This window comes from Castor canadensis, chromosome X (genome assembly GCF_047511655.1).
Source record: "Castor canadensis chromosome X, mCasCan1.hap1v2, whole genome shotgun sequence".
Lineage (NCBI taxonomy): Eukaryota > Metazoa > Chordata > Mammalia > Rodentia > Castoridae > Castor > Castor canadensis.
In genome coordinates, this window is record NC_133405.1 from 142,628,049 (window position 1) to 142,645,073 (window position 17,025).

At 35.6% G+C, this 17,025-nt stretch overlaps 2 protein-coding genes across 8 annotated transcripts in view; one reads left to right on the forward strand and one right to left on the reverse strand.

The window, feature by feature from the left end:
* LOC141410420 (ATP-dependent RNA helicase DDX3Y) overlaps positions 1-17,025 on the reverse strand; it is a 1,065,346-nt gene that overhangs the window by 857,187 nt on the left and 191,134 nt on the right. The gene's annotated exons all lie outside the window — the stretch shown is intronic.
* The window catches only part of LOC141419726 (eukaryotic translation initiation factor 1A, Y-chromosomal-like), a 41,106-nt gene that overhangs the window by 17,054 nt on the left and 7,027 nt on the right, over positions 1-17,025 (forward strand). For 2 of the 6 annotated variants that reach the window (XM_074063250.1, XM_074063251.1), the window contains exons 2-3: positions 5,285-5,390; positions 11,260-11,310. In XM_074063250.1, coding sequence (XP_073919351.1) covers positions 5,373-5,390; positions 11,260-11,310 — 69 coding nt within the window. In that variant the 5' untranslated portion in view covers positions 5,285-5,372. Of the gene's footprint in view, positions 1-5,284; positions 5,391-7,616; positions 7,965-11,259; positions 11,311-16,830; positions 16,913-17,025 lie in introns of all 6 variants that reach the window. The other 4 variants (XM_074063249.1, XM_074063252.1, XM_074063254.1 and 1 more) reach the window with 3 other exon arrangements.

The following is a 17,025-nucleotide window of genomic DNA, read 5'->3' on the forward strand; positions in this document are numbered from 1 at the left end:
TAGGCTAGTCTAGGTTGACAGTTAAATATATCTTTCCATGTCCTTCTTATGTTTAGAGTTTGTGTTGAAGTCTTTTGATATTCTTAAGGATTTGCCTTTATACGTAACTTGTCTTTTCTCTTTTGCTGCTTTCAGTAATTTTTCTTTTTTCTGTATATTGAATGATTGGATTATGATATGTCTGAGGGTGTTTCTTTTCTAGTCCTGATGGTTTGGTAATCTGTAAGCTTCTTGTATCTGGATTTCCCTCCCTTTCAAGGTTAGGGAAGTTTTCAGCTATTATGTTATTGATTAAGTTATTTATGCCTTTAGTTTGTATCACTTCTCCTTCTATACCCATAACTCATAGATTTGGTCTTTTGATCATGTCTCAGATGTCTTGCATGTTACATTCTTATTTTCTTAACATTCTTTCGTGGTCATTTTTTATTTAATTTCTGTGTTTTATCTTTTGAGTTTTTTTATTTGGGATTTTGAGCTGTTCTTTTCAAATTGGTTGTTTTCCAGGACTTCTATATCTTTATTAATTTCTTCTTTCATATTCTGCAAGTTCTCCTTAATTTCATTCATCTAATTGTTTGAATTCTCTTTAAATTCTTATACTTGTTTATTCACATCCTGTTTGAGTTCAGTCACTAGCTTATGTGTCTTCTCTTTGAGAATATTGATCATTTTTACTATTAATTTTTAGAATACAATATTTAATATTTCCTTTTCACTGTTGTTTATATACTTAAGTCCTTAGTGGTGGAGTTGGTTTTTGCCTTGTTGCCTCATGTTTGTACATTGAGAATTATGCATCCAGGGTCAAGTTTAGTTGGATTTTCCTTTCCCCTGTTTTCCTTTAATTAGGGTTTTAAGAAAAATTATATAGAACTCTGGGTGGTAGTTGAACTCTGACGTGTCTTCTTATTTTAGATTGGGGCAATCTAGTAAACTCTTCAGCTTATTGTTCTCAATGTGCTGGATTCTACTCTATGCTCAACATAGGGACTAGGTCTTATGCACTATACATTCATTTTCAACATAATTTGAAAGTGGACATTGACCCACCAAAATCTTTGTAGTTATGAGAATTTCCTAAGAATCAAGTCACAACAGAAAACTTCTTTGTTGTAGCCAATATGTCTCAAACCACATTTCAGGGGAGAGTGGATTTTTATTAAAAAGAAAACTGACAAAGGTACACCAATGAAATTAACAGGAATTCTGAAAGACTTTGTATGTATGAGTGCAGATAAAGATACTCTTGGTTTGATATCAGGAACACTTAATTATAATTATCATGTGGAGATAGGTTACTGCTATAAAATAGAGGTGCATTAATGAACTAAAGAATGTGGGTCTGTGTTTTCTCAGGCAGTATGTCTTTTAAGACTTGGGAACCAACATAATTGATAGATTCAAGAAAGTAATTGATTAAATATATCAACTACATGAAAAAAAGCCATATTTGAAGGGAAGCTGGATACAATTCAAAAGTAATACATTTCTAAGCCCTACCTTAAAAAGCATGGTATTGATCTTTCTGAAAGAAAACCTTCAAGGCAGAATATATGTCAAATCATACAATAAATACAAATAATTTTTAAATTACTAAAAACATAAATGTGATAGGCTTATAAAAATTATAGGAAGGACTGCAAATAAAAGGTTTGTGTATATGATCGATAGGTTCACCACATAATGACAATAGGTTTATTAAACCATATTTCTTTTTTATTAAATATACATAACACCATGTAGTACTATACCTGTACTGAAAAACACAAAGAATTCTGAAATCTTACATTTGTGAAGAGTAAAATTATAAATTCCACATGTACACAGACATTCATGAGCATGCACTTGATCAGATATTTTCTAACTATTTGAAGTTTAATGGAATGTCAACTGAAAGTTAGAATCACATCTAAAAACAAAATACAAAAAGAAATGGAGGCCATCTGCTATTATTGGAATATATGAATAACATAAGCAATGTCATGTAATTTATATGTAAAACATTGAGTGGAAGACAATGTTAAAGACAAAGGGAGAAGAATAGATACATGAATTTATTCTTGAAAATTATTTCAAAATAAACATCAAAAAAAGAACAATGCAGTAGTATTTATGAATCTGAAGATGCTTTAAGATGTAAGAAATATATAATGAAATAGTAGGTATACATGCAATATAATATAATAAGATGATAAAATAAAGTCAATTTAATTTATTTTAGAAATGAGCAATGTCCAGATGTGCCAAAAATGGAATTAATATGCTATTATAAATCCTATGAAATCCCATGAAAGGCTCCATAAGCATGAGTACTGGAATTTAAGCTGTATTACTCAGGTTTATAGTACTTTATTTTAAAAACATAAACATTAAAAAGAAATAGAATCATAATATTTTATTACTTTTTGTAGGACTATGTCTCTGAACTCAAAACTTGGCACTTGCAAAGCAGATGCTACACATTGAGGCACATCTGCAGTTCTGGAATCTTAGTAGTTTAGATAAAACTATCTAAAGGGAAAATACGGAAAATGATTATTAAATACACATTTCATTAGAAGAGCACAGTAAATAAAATATGATAAGGAGGATATTAAAAAACATGAAAATGTAATTTAAAATCCATGGTAATTGTTTTGCCCACTAGGAACCCCTCCAACTGAAGGATCTATGTGTTGTATGTAAAAGATATGTATGGTTGGGGAAAGGTTTCAAGGTATGAGTAAAAGCTTATTTTGAGATTTGTTAGCATACTGATTATTAAAGTGAAAAGGTGAAGAAAAATAGAGGAGATGAACCAATAGGGATTACAATACATATATACATGGAAATGTCACAAGGAAAATTCCTATGGAGCTATATTAAATGAACGAAAATATCAATTTTTTTCTTTTACAAAATCAGAGAACAGGAGGGAAGAACTTTCTCATTTCTGTCTGAGAGGATTGGAGGGAGAGCACATTGGGAAAAGGTGTGGGAGGGTTAATATAGTACAAATACTGTGTACACAAGTATGTAATGGAAAAATAATCCCTGTTGAGTCTGTTCCAGGAATGAGGGGAGAGTGGATAAAGAAAAAAAGTGGAATGGGTGAATTCAAGTATGATTTATTTAACATAATGTAATAACAAATGTAAATGCCACAATGTACCTCCATGCAGCACAACAACAACAAAAGAAAAATCCTAAAAACAGAAAAAAACCACAATTAGAAAAGTTAAAAAAGTGAAAGGGTGTGAATTTCTCATTTATGAGTTTTTCTCACCTAATAAAGTTTGTATTGGCAGAAAACTGAATTTTGACAAAAGGATACAAATTTTCAATTTGAGAAAATAAGTAAGTTAAAGAGATCTGTTGTAAAACATGGTGACCACAGTTACTAACAATGTATTGTGTATTTGAAAATTATAAGTGTTCTCATCACAAAAAGCTGGATGTGTAAGATAATGTTTATGTTATTTAGCCTAATTTATGTAGTCTTAAATGTACAGATATTTCAAAACATCACCTTGTATACCAGAAATATGCACACTTTTCACTTGTCAATTACCTATAATTTTTAAAACAATAATAAATTAGAAAATATAAGGTAAATTCATCTTTGTGTTTGACTACCTGAAATTGTCAAGTTTTCACTTATCAATTACCTATACATTTTTTAAAATTAGAAATTAGAAAAATAAGGTAAATTCATCTTTGTGCTTATCTACCTGAAAGTGCATAGGATGCTGTAAATTTTCTGGAGAAATAAGTCTATGAAAATAATTAATTATTGAGAATCTTGAGGTTAAGAACTTTTCTTTCTGGAAATTGTTTTTCCCAATAAAGTAATGTATTTACTCTTTTTAAAAGATTGTACTTCAAAACTGTGCAACATTTAGTTTTAAGAAAAATGGTTGTGTAGTGACATCTGTTGTAACAATGTCAACTATGTTATTTATACATTTTATTTCAGTTTGCAGAAATAATTAAGAACATATATAGTTATTGCTTAGTTTATCACCCACATAAATTTTTGATTAAATTGATTTATATTCCTCATTTAGTTTGTCATTTTCTAGTAAATGTTCTAGTCCTAATTTCAAAATAAATTTCATTCTATTATTCAGTTTTATGATATTAGAATCATTAGCAGTAACATATTTGTATTCCGCTGAGGAAGTCAGAGGATTCTCTTATTGCTGAAACCAGAAATTTTCAAATTTTTTTCTCTATTCTATGTCATCTAGTTATGGAATCTTAGTGACTTTCCTTGGGTATTTTTAATTTTTATCATGTTTTCACTAGTTGATATTTACTAAGGAGCTATCACAGTTCAATTTGGAAAATTAATGAGAAAATCTACAGTATATTATTGATGATATTTTATCTATATAATTTTCTAGAAACCATTTTAGGTTGGATGGTTTAGAATCAAGTACTTTAAGCAAAAGTTCCTTCCTTCTAATTTCATTTCCCTTTTGCAAGAGTAACTATTATTAAATAGTAAATGTAAAAGTCCTGTCCACTTCAGAACTATGGATGAATCCAAGACAGGGAGTTACATTTATTTGCAGAAAAAAAAGCAGTGTTTTAAGGGAGTTTTCAGACAGTAAAATTTGTTCATGTCTGTGTGGATTACTAATCAAACAATAACCAGAAACTCAAAATTATGTCAAAAATTTCACAAACTTTTTATGGCACCACTGATACTAGCTATCATATAGTCATTACCAAGCACAAGAGGTGCCAATGTTTCTTCCAAAGAGATATGTTTCCTGTTAGTTTTCTACTTATATAATATATTATGGCTTAGAAAAGAAACAGTATTCATCTTACTCTCCTATGAAATTAATTCTTCTTTTGGAAATGAATTTGTGTCATTTGAAATCATCCTGATACATAATGAAGGTTAGCTTTCTTGACTTTGATTTAGAAAAATTATGAAGATATGGAACTCTAATAATTTCTTATTAAAAAACGGACTGTTGATTTTAACATTATGAAGGAAGATATATTTATTGATTTTCATTTCAATAAAATTTTTATTTAAATATTATCTGTATCTTAAAATCATTATTAAGGTATTAACACATGTAGTCAAAAAATCAATTTCATTTTGTATTTTGCATACTAAATTAATTTGTTATATCCTTTTCATATGAATGTGTTTATTAGCACAATAAGTAACAAGAGGATGGGGACCAAAGTTTGAACTCAGGGTTTCATGCTACCAAAGCAGATACTCTACTGCTTGAGCCACACATTCAGTTCATTTTTTTTTTTGGTCTGGCTATTTTAGAGATGGGGTCTTGCTAACTATTTGCCAAGAGTGGCCTCAAACTACAATCTTCCTAATCTGAGTCTCACAAGTAGCTAAGATTACAAGGATGAGCTACTGGTATCAGGCAAGTAATTTTACTTTATATTTGGTGATTTATTTTATATTTTATTATAATATACTATTGGAGGGACTTCTGTCACACTATAATGATTTAGAAATTATGAACTTTTAGAAAATTTTCCTTTTAAGGATATGTACACAATTTTAAGTTTTAAAGGATTTATTTGAAACTGAAATGCAACCTGAGTATTATTTACTTTCACTATAGACAATTATGATTGTGGGCTTGGCTATATTATCTACATTTTCATTAATATAAAAAGTGCTAAACTAAAATCATATATCTATTTTTAATTTCTTCAAATATTCAAATATTATAAATATCCATAGTGCAATATTTGAATAAACTTAAGGAAAATATAGTTGTTAAAATTTTACAAATCAGAAAAATATGAAATTTAAGAGATTCATGGATATTAACATCTTTCAATGTCCAAAATAAATTAAATAAAGACGATAGCATGTCTCAAGAGATAGGTGCTTGCCTAAGAAGTGCATGGCCCTATATTCAAAACCCACATCTGCCAAATAAAGAAATAAACATCTAAATTAATCTTACCTAAACGCCCTTGTTGATGTGTCCATGAATCTGTGAAATAGAACATGTGAAGAGATTGTGAGGAATAGATTATCTCAATAATTACACAGAAAATTATTATTACAGTCAAGAAGTTATTATTATTATTATTTGTTATGGACAAATGATGAAGGAAATGGTGGAAAAAGGGAATTCAATTATGATAAATTTGATACATTATAAGAACTTCTGTAAGTGCTACAATGTATTGCCACCCAGCACAACAATAAAAAGATGATAAAGTATATATTAAGTACATTTACATATTATAAGAGATTACCAAATTTATAACATTTCTTGAATGGTTTTTGTAATTGCAGAATGGTTTTTGTAATTGTAATTGCAGAGCTAGAGAATTTGGCTCTTTTACAGCTTGCTGCTGTAACAGTGTGTTACAAAGGAGGTGGACTCTATAATAGAAATTCTTTGTCTCAGTTCTGGAGCCCAGAAGTCAGAAATAAAACTGTCAGTTATATTGTTTTCTTCTAGGACTGAGAGAGACAATTTGTTCCTTGACTTTCTTATAGCTTTCCAATGGTTTGCTTGAAATCTGAAATGCACTGGCTTATGCATGCATCCCACTGATTTTTGCCTTGGTGCTAAAATAGCATTTTATCTGGAAGAGTCTGTCTCAAACTGTCCATTGTGTGAAGACATGAGTCACATTATATTAGCATACACCCTACTCCACTATCACCCCATCATAACCTCATAAATTACATTTGAGTTTACCCTAGTTTCAAACAATTTCACCGTCTGAGGCAATGGAGGTTAGGACTACAATATATGAGTTCGGAGGGATAATTCAAACCCAAGAAAACCTTTTAAAGTATTTTCAAATGTATAATTAATAACAATTGATATCTTTCTCATATTTGTTTTTAAATTGTTTATAGCGCTGCACAAAAACTTTTGGTACATTCTGTAACCTACTAGATCTTCCCTTTAACAGTCCAAGCATGTTACACCTAGATTTTTTAATATTGAAAATGAAAATGCATTATCACTTAAATGGAGGGTTTTGTTAATTTGTGGTTGTTGTAATTAATGATATATGTGTTTTGAGTGCTTTTTGATTTATTTCCTCCTTGTCAGCAAAAGTTTGATTTTTTTCCCTCATTTGCCTACATTATTTGGTGCTGACTTTAACTTCTTTTCAATTTTCACTGTATTGTTATGTTTAAGTTTATTATTTTAGAAGTTATTCTTCACCTTTCTTCATGAACAAATAATTTGGTAAATCTAAACTTACTATTTAATGCCAGTCTCACAAAAATATAGATATTTTAACATTTTTATTTTTTATAAATTTAATATTATTGCCCATTATTTTATTTTACTTTTATTGTAAACTTCCCCCAAGTAGACACCAATGTTACCTTCTTGTATATATACAGAGAGACAGATAGGTAATTTGAGATATCTATACATATTTATATATAAATAAATAAACATATATATATTTATACATATAAATAGTTTTGTACTTGTTCTAAAATTTTTATTTGTCTCATCATGATTAGTTATCTGTTTTATATCAATAACATATGGGATAATATGTTCTTCCTCTGGTTTCATACTTCTTTTTCATTGTATTGATATGTGTGGTTGTTGGTAAAGCTTATGCCTTTAATTTGTCCCTATTCTTTAAAGATAATTTATTATTCACCAAAATGCTCTCTGTTCCTTGAATCTGGGAATGCATAAAGACTCACAGAAAAGCAAGATTAAACTTCAAGATGAACTTAACTGAGGAATTCCAAAATGGCAGCTAGAGGAAGAAAGCAGAAAGCGTTCCTCTTATAGTAAAATCTTGGAGAGACGCTGGAGACACACCTTGCAGGCAAAACCACCAAGAAGAGGCAAAACTTTGACCCCTCCATACCTCCAGCCAGCACAGAATCTCTACTTCACGTTAAATGGAGAAACCAGGAGGGCCCCCAGGCTACCAGTTGCCCGTGCCCAGATGGCTTGGGAGAAGTGGACAAGATGAGCTAAGTGGTAAGTGGTACTCAAACAGACAACCCTGGCCAGAACAGCATAGACCCCTGGACAGACCGACCTCCACCTGGGGAAAAAAGAGAAACTGAGTAATAAGCAATAAGAACAATAAAGACACGTTGCAAAGAGAGTGTGGCATACTGAGCACTGAAGAGGGGGTGAGGGGAATCCTTCCTGGAGCTGTAAATAAACAAGCCAGGCCTGGCCTGAGAGGCTCTGGTGGGAGCGGGGGTATGCGCCCAGCAACCAGGAGCAGGAAAGTTTGTGAGAATGGTGGAGGGAGGAAAACTCCACAGGAGAGGAGGGAAGATGCACTTCCCATGTGAGCTGTAAACAACCACACAGGCCAGAGAAAGCCTGTGCTTGGAAAGGGGAAAGCTTGTAGCAGTGGCTCATGCACAGGAGAGCTCTGAGTAAACAAAGCCTGTGGGGCCAGGTGATTGCTAAGCTCACCCCAGAGAGATCTGCATAAGTAATGCCTGCAGCAACAGCAGGCTGACATCAGCGGGCAGGCAAGCCACAGCCGCAGATACCATTCACAGACCTGTCTGCAGACTCTTTTTTTTTCTCTCGCTACCTTTGATGAGAAAACAACTGAACTACACCTGCAAGCTGAAAAACTTACTGAAACTGTATTGCATTTGAACTTGGGACACTTTGTGGGCTTTTTTTTTGTGCAGTGTTGTTCTACTTTATGTGTCCCCTTTGATGAGACAACTACAGAACAACATCTAAGGCACCATCTCCAGGATTGGAGACTGAGATGGACACCAAAATTATTAAGACTGAAACTTCATTGCATTTGAACTTGGAGGTTTTTTTTTACTTTCTATTTTTCATTTTGTTTTATCTTATTTTATATATATATATATATATATAATATATGTTTCATTTACTTACTTGTTATTTTTATTCTTATCATTATTCCTTTTATTTTTGATTCTCAATCCTCTCTCTGTCTCTCTAATGCCTGTTCAGCTTACTATCGATTAGTACACAAATGCTCCCTGTTTATATCTCTGAAACGTTTTTGTTTGATTCTTTGTTTTGTTTTTTCCTACTGTTTGTTTATTTGTTTTTCCCTTTTTCTTTAACTTCTTTACTTTCCAGCTTCTCTCACCCTTCCATTCTAAATATATTATTACAAGCTAGAAAATACTTAATTGCATGCAGTACAGGGACAGTAACAACACTAAGGGCAATGACAGGAAGACAGAAAAAACAGGGAAACCAGTTTCCCAACAGCAAAAAAATTAGTACAGGAACCAGAGGGGAATGAAGAAAACAGATACTCAGATCCATACTCCAACAAAATGAAGATAAACTATGCCAAAGAACCCAATGAAGCACATAAGAATAATCTAAAAGAAGACATACTATAGGTACTCAATGAGAATTTTATAGAGATGATACTGGATAGGGTCAACCATAATGTACAGGAGACACTCAAGAAATTCCAAGACATCAAAAATAGAGAATTTGAAAAAGCAAAAGAAGAAATAAAGGAAACCATAGAAGCACTGTATAAACACCAAAGTGAAAGAGAGAACATGATGAATAAACAGATAAATGAACTCATGACAGAAATAGACAACATTAAAGAGGAAACCAGCCAGGATATGGAAAACCTCAGAAAAAAGAACAAAACAGAACTGCAAAATAAAACAGAAGGCCAATCCAGCAGAATAGAACAAACAGAAGACAGAATCTCAGAACTTGAAGATGAAATGGTAATTACAGGAAAAACTGAAGAACTATTAATTAAACAACTCAAGACCTGTGAAAAGAAAATGCAAGAACTCACCAACTCCATCAAAAGACCATACTTGAGAATTATGGGCATTGAAGAAGGAGAAGAGGTGCAAGCCAAGAGAATGTGTAATATATTCAACACAATAATAACAGAAAATTTCCCAAATCTAGAGAAAGATATTCCCATACAGATGCAAGAGGCCTCCAGGATACCAAACAGACCAGATCAAAATAGAACTACCCCACAACATATCATCATTAAAACAACAAGTTCAGAAACTAAGGAAAGAATATTGAAGGCTGTAAGAGAGAAAAAACAAGTAACATACAAAGGTAAACCCATCAAAATCACAGCAGACTTCTCAACAGAAACATTAAAAGCAAAAGAGCATGGGGTGAGATCTTCTGGGCACTAAATGAAAATAACTTCAACCCCAGGACACTCTACCCAGCAAAACTATCATTCCAAATAAATGGAGCAGTAAAAGTCTTCCATGATAAGCAGAAAGAAAAACAAAATGTCACCACAAAACCACCACTACAAAAGATTCTTCGAGGGATTCTGCACACAGAAAGTGAAACCCAACTTAACCATGAAAGACAGGAAGCACCAAAGCACAGGAAAAGAAAAAGCAAGAAAGTAGAGAGTAACCTCAATCTAGGTATACACAATCAAACCTTCAAACAACTAAGACAACTAAATGACAGGAATCACCACATACCTATCAGTACTAACACTTAATGTTAATGGACTTAATTCACCCATCAAAAGGCACCACTTGATGAAATGGATTAAAAAGGAATATCCAATAATTTGTTGCTTACAGGAGACCCACCTCACTGACATCCTAAGCATAGGCTTAGGATGAAAGGCTGGAAGAAGATTTACCAAGCCAATGGCCCCCCAAAACAGGCAGGAGTCCAATACATATCTCTGACACAGTAGACTTCAAATATGCATTGATCAAATGAGATAAAGAAGGACATTCCATACTAATAAAAGGGGAAATAGACCAAAAGGAAATAATAATTATCAACCTGTATGCACAATGTCAACACACCCAATTTCATCAAACATACCCTGAAAGACCTAAAAGCATATATCAACTCCAACACAGTGGTTGTGGGAGACTTTAACACCCCATTATCATTAATAGATAGGTCATCCAAACAAAAAAATCAATAAAGAAATCCATGATCTAAAATATACAATAGATCAAATGAACCTACTTGATGTCTACAGAACATTTCATCCAACTTCTACACCATATACATTCTTCTCAGCAGCCCGTGGAACCTTCTCCAAAATAGGTCATATTCTATGGCACAAAGCAAGCCTCAGCAAATATAAGAAAATAGAAATAATTCCTTACAGCTAGGATTACAGGCCTGCACCACCACCTTGTCCCTTTTGCAACCTAATTCTCGACAGATGCTTTTCCCAAAGTGGGGAAATTGAGGATCTAGTTTGTGGGGACACACATCTAACATTGTTCTGTACCATATATCTTTTAAATAATATGCAGGAAATTGTCTTTTACAGGTTTGGATAAACACCTCAGATGTTATATTGGTTGGTCTACGAGACTATCAGGTAAAAAAAAAAATCTCATTTGAATTTGTACTGGGTCCTTGTTACTTAGTGGTTAATGTTTGAAATCACAGTATTGGCATCTTTGGCCAGTTCCTGCCCATAGGCTCTCTCACCATTCTGCCATTTAACATTATTATGGACCCTTGAGTCAGAGATTATGGCTCTTTTATTGTTCAGAATAATTCTCCAAGTTGATTAATAGTATATGTGTCTTGTGGGAAAATGCTTTTTTCTCTTACTATTTTAAATATACGATGCAATAAATAATCCCTGGTAGGTGTAGATAAAAACCACAGATCCTTCTGTTCTTGTTCATCTGAAGGCCATGTGTTAGATGCTCTAGGATGTTAAGAGATGGCGATTCCCCAACACTGGTCTGTGAAGTAATAATGGCTCAAGCTGACGTTTTTCACTGCTCTTATGGTAAAATGGCAAAACTGTCCATTTTCTTTAGCGGTTCTAAATTACATTTCCTAAAAAGAATGACAGCCTAGGGAGGTGGTGTTCATTTTACAAAGGAGTCTTCCTTTCTTGTTTTCCCCCACTTTCTTGTTAGGGCATGTCAGTTGTACTATGTGTGTGGGGGTCGTTCATCGTGATATTTCCATATATGCATGCAGTGCACTCTGATCACTTCACCCCATTACTCTTTGGGTCCCCCACAGTCCCCTCAGAAACATCTGTCTCACAGTTTGTTTGTTTATTGTTTGTTTCAGTGGATTTCATTATGACTTTTCCCTACATGCACACAATGTACTTTGATCCTATTCTCCCTTGGTAGAACAAAAATTTAGTAATCCTGTGGAGTTCCAGTCACTTACCACCTTAATGTATTTTTACTGGGGAGAAGGAGTTTTGCTGCATTGCCCAGGGTATCAACCTGGGTTCCGGGACTCAAGTGATCCTCCTGCCTCAACCTCCCGTGTAGCTGGCACTGTAGGTGAGCCCCCCCACACCCAGTTCATTACTTACGTCTTCATTTTTTAAATGTAATGGTCTGGGAAACTGTTATTCTAGGAATGCAGCTGAATAAGTCAACTCTTCCATTCTCTTGGGCCTTATGGTCTTTAGATAGCCTGCTGGTGGAGCATGGTGATGTGCATGCAAATGGTCAAAATACAAACTGTTCTTTAAGCATATGCTGTCAATTTAGGATGAGCACAAAAGCTGTGGTCATACATAGCCCTCTGTAAGCTCAAGCTTGAAACTGCATATGCTTTGTGAGTTTGTGAAATCCATTTGATTTTCATGTAGAAGAAACTCATCCCTTTTAAGTTATGATACTGTGAAGTTTCCAGTGTGTCTATTGCTGTGCTTTGCAGGGTCTGTAGGTATCTGTTAGGTCTCGCTGCCCTACACTTCAGGTCCTCTTATTTCCTTGTTGATCATTTGTCCAGTTGTTTCTTCTCATTATACAGTGGCCCTGTCAAGTCAGCTATTCAGTTTTTTACCTTTTATTATTATCCTAATTGCAGTTGGCTTAGCTGGAGGTTGAACTTGGTAGGCAGGCCAGCACTACTACTTGAGCCACCCCGCCAGCTCTTTTTTTTCTGCATCGGCCAATTTTGAGATAGGGTCCCACTTTATGCCGTGGGACCACCTTGGGCCGTGGTTCTCCTACTGGGCCTCCCTGTGCAGCCGGAACCACAGCCCCGTACTACCGTGCCTAGCCATTGGTTGAGAGGGGGTCGTGTGAACTTTTTGCCTACCCTGGCCTGGAACCACTATCCTCCCGGATCTCCACCTCCCATGCAGCCAGGAACACAGACTTGAACAGCCATGCCTGGTTTGGAATTTGTTTCTTTGGAGAAGTTCTGTGTTTTCATTTTCATTTTCCATTTAGTGAGACTGTTGCGGGAATCTCAAGCTGAGATACAGGACACTGAGGCAGTTCAGCAGGAAGCAATGGTTTAATTGTGCCGGCACAGACCCAGTGGACTCGTGTCGTCCAAGGGCTGAGCCCCTGAGAGCAAAGGGGTCTCACGTTATATACCCTTGCAAGCAGGTTACAGAAGCAAGAAGCAAACCTCAGCCCACATTTGGCTGCAGGTGACTTTACTGGCTATTCCATTCCCCCAGGGCTATGTGACCTTCTTCATGTTTCAGTGTTTTATCTCTCTGCTTTGCCATCCCTTCCCCCTGCCTCATTACCAAACACAGCCTGTCTGTTTCTCTTCTGGTCCTCCTCCCTGCTATAAGACATCAGTGTCATCATCCCATCAGTATTTGTAGATGTGTTTTCCTTTAATTCTTTAAATGTATTTATAGTAGTTGATGTAATGTCCAACTTCTGGCCTCTGTAAGATATTTTTTGAGGTGACTCTTTTTTTGTCTTGTTGGAGGCCGTACTTTGTGTTCTCAAGGTCTCCTACTTTTTGGTGGTGTTATTGTTGAAAACTGAACATGTCAAATACAATGTAGCAAGTCTTAAATTGGTTGCTGTTGCTTTTTTGCTTAGTGACTTTTCTGAGCAAATTCTGTGGCCTTAACTGCTTGGTTCCTTTAGTGGACAGTTCATGTTTTTGGTTGAGATTTTGTTAGAAGCAGGAAGCCTGCCAGGTGTCCTGATACCACCAATAATCCTGGTACCTGGGAGGTGGAATGTGTAGGAGCCTGAGTTCACGGGTTAGTTACATGGCAAGACAGTCTCAAAACCCAACAACAGCAACTACGCACAATGGTAAGCCTCCCAGTCTATGAGGGTGACTTTGTACAAGTCGGGATACACCAAGCCAATCAACAGACCATTCATCCCTAGTTTTCATCTCGTGCTTTGCAGAGTCTCAAGATCAATCAGAGCTGAGATTAAGGCCTTTCAGGGGTAAGAGATTAGTGTCTTCTCTTTTGTGAGCATCTGCTTGGGCTTTCTAGATTCACAGAAGTGTGCTGGGGTGTTCTAATCTCCTATGGACATTGACTTCTAACACTTTTACATTTCTTTCGTTGGGTTTTTTTCCCCAGATGTTACCTCTGCTTAAAGGCATTGCATAGACTATTTTTCTCTGAATCCTCTGGACAAAGGGTGGTGGAATATTGCTAGTAAATAAGCTTTGAATTATTTCAAATAAAGGAAAGCTTTACTGTAAGGGGGAGCTTCCGGGTACTACGGAATAGCTCTGTAGAGAGTGGTGTTTTGACAGAGGTCAGAACTTGTTCTACATCTTCCAGTGGCTGTTGCGTTGCTGATTTTCATGGCTACATGGAACAGATATGAGAGGCATAGGAATAGAGTCTTAGGACAGGGCAGGTTAAAATACTAGAGAGCTTGGTCTTCTGACAGTCTCCCATTTTTCTCCAATAAGCACTCTTCAGATTATCACGTGCATTCGGTTATTTTCAGACTTCTGACAGAATGGATAGTGACAGACTTTGGCAGTATTCTCAACTCGTTAGAGAATTTCAGTGAGTCTTGGTGTCTGTCACAAGCCCCTCTCTTGGAGCAATAGCCCTTCTCTGTGAGGCCCAGCTAACTGGTGGCTAAAGAAAAACAGACTGGAGAAGTTGATGATATAATGGGAAAGCTTCAGTGTGCTTGTTCTGGGAAGACAGGTCTAAGGGGAGTTAGGAACAGCCTTGAGGTCATATAGCAGGGAAAGAACAAAGGCAAGACTTGGGTGTTTGCACAGCTAGTGCTCCTGGTGGGAGCATAATCTGAATAATCATCATCCCTGATTCATGACACGAAGTGCTGCTGCTCTGGTGGCAACCTCCCTTTGCTTCACAGGACGGACTTTGGTCAGATCCACAATGCCAGAATTAAAATAATCTGAGGGGGAAAGAGCAACTCAGAAAAGGACACTGTGTGAGAGACAAAGTGGAGTCTGGTTAACCATTGGATTCTCCTCCACTATGACTGTTCTGTGCCTCTGTTGTAATAGACTCAATCATATAGTAATTTTCTTTTATAAAAACTTCCAAAGTAGAAAGTTACAGGTTTTCTTTGAAACTACATATTTTTCATTCAAATTTGAATCCCATGTGCATTTTAATAAAATCTTTGTGTATTTGTCTGCACATACAATTTTGGAAATACTGGTTCACTTCATATGGTCAGTGAATCACCATGATTATTTTACTTGCCTCTCTTTGGATTTCTTTGCAATTAATTGTAAGGCATCAACAGGAACTTCTGCCCAATCACCAGTCTAGCTGAGTCAGGTTCTTTAAAAGTTGAGCATTTTAAGTCTGTGCTTCTCAGGGATGTTTGCACCAAAACCACCCATTGGAAAGAGCTTTTCAAAATTCAGTTTCTGAGGGTATGCCCCACATCTACTCTCAGTCTTAGAAAGGAGTTAAGTATTTTGAAACTGCACAGATCATTCTGATTGGCAATAAATCCTAAGAACCAGTTGCAAACATGAAAAGTCTGGCTGTGCAGCTGCTAACATGGAAGCATTAGCACTTTGTATTATCTTGTCACTCTGTCTCTTGGTTCTCTGGTGACAGCAGAATTACCCATGGTAGGCCATCTTACGTGATACTGCCAAGAGAAGATGTGCATAACATCGTTTCTGGGAATGTTCTCAGTCTCAGTCACCTGGTGCCAGAGTAGCATTTTAATCTTTAGTAATGAGAGGTTTTACGATGTGGGCGAGAGTGTTTTAGCTTAGTCTGCAGGTTGCAGAGCATCCCAGACCTGTGAAGGTAAGAAAGCAGCAATTGTGCAGAAAGCTTGTTGTTTAGAGGTCCAGGTGTCTGGATTTTGTCACAGTAAGTCTCTGCTTCACATTTTCCTGAGAGCTCTTCTGATTGTGACCTTTCCTACAATCTAGGAATGGCCAGTACCCAGGGAAAGGGCTGAAACATTTTAACTAATTCTATACAAAGTCATTAAGATAGGAAACAGGATGCAGGGAGAAAATAGTTACACAAGCATCAACTGAACAGAATAATGAGGGAAGCAAAAGCCACTCAGCTCAGGCCCAACTTCACACTGATATGTTTTTCTAGAACCCATTATACTCTTTTTCAGTTTTCAATTGTGTTTCACTTACAAAGTTCACATTGCAGTTTTTGTGCTTCAAGAGACTTCTAATCAAAAGTATTACTAAGTAAGATGAAGGGGAAGGTTGTCTGTTTTGCTTTTATGAAGATTAAATCTGTAAAAGGTCCTTTTATGAATTGCTATTAGTTATATGCACCCTACCCTTCTTTTTGTTAATTTACACCCAAAGGTTGTTTGTGTTTGTTTGTTTGTTGTGGTACTGGGGTGTGAACTCTTGGCCTACACCTTGAACCACTCCGCCAGCCCTTTATTGTGATGGGATTTTTTAAGGTAGGGTCTCCTGAACTATTTTGCCAGCACTGGCTTCAAACTGCGATCCTTGTGATCTCTGCCTCCCCAGTGGGTAGGGTTACAGGCATGAGCCACTTGTACCTGGCATTTGTTTGTTTGTGAAAGACGCACAAGTTTGTAAGTAAACACGGAGTGAGTTTTTCCTTAGTGTGTGTAACTTGAAAAGAATTAGGAAACAAATGATACTTTGTTCTCACCAGTTTAAAACATTAATTATTTCTAAGGATAAAAAAGCTGATGTAATTTTGAAGTGTAATGCAAATGAAGCTAGAAGCCAGAAGGCATATGGAGAGCTTCCAGAACATGGTAATGTCTATAGTGTTACCAAATGCTGTCATGTGCTGTTATGGTTCCTTAGGGATAACATGAGGGATTTTGGTAGAATTGGGTCTGTTGTGTGTTACAAAATTTTAAGTATG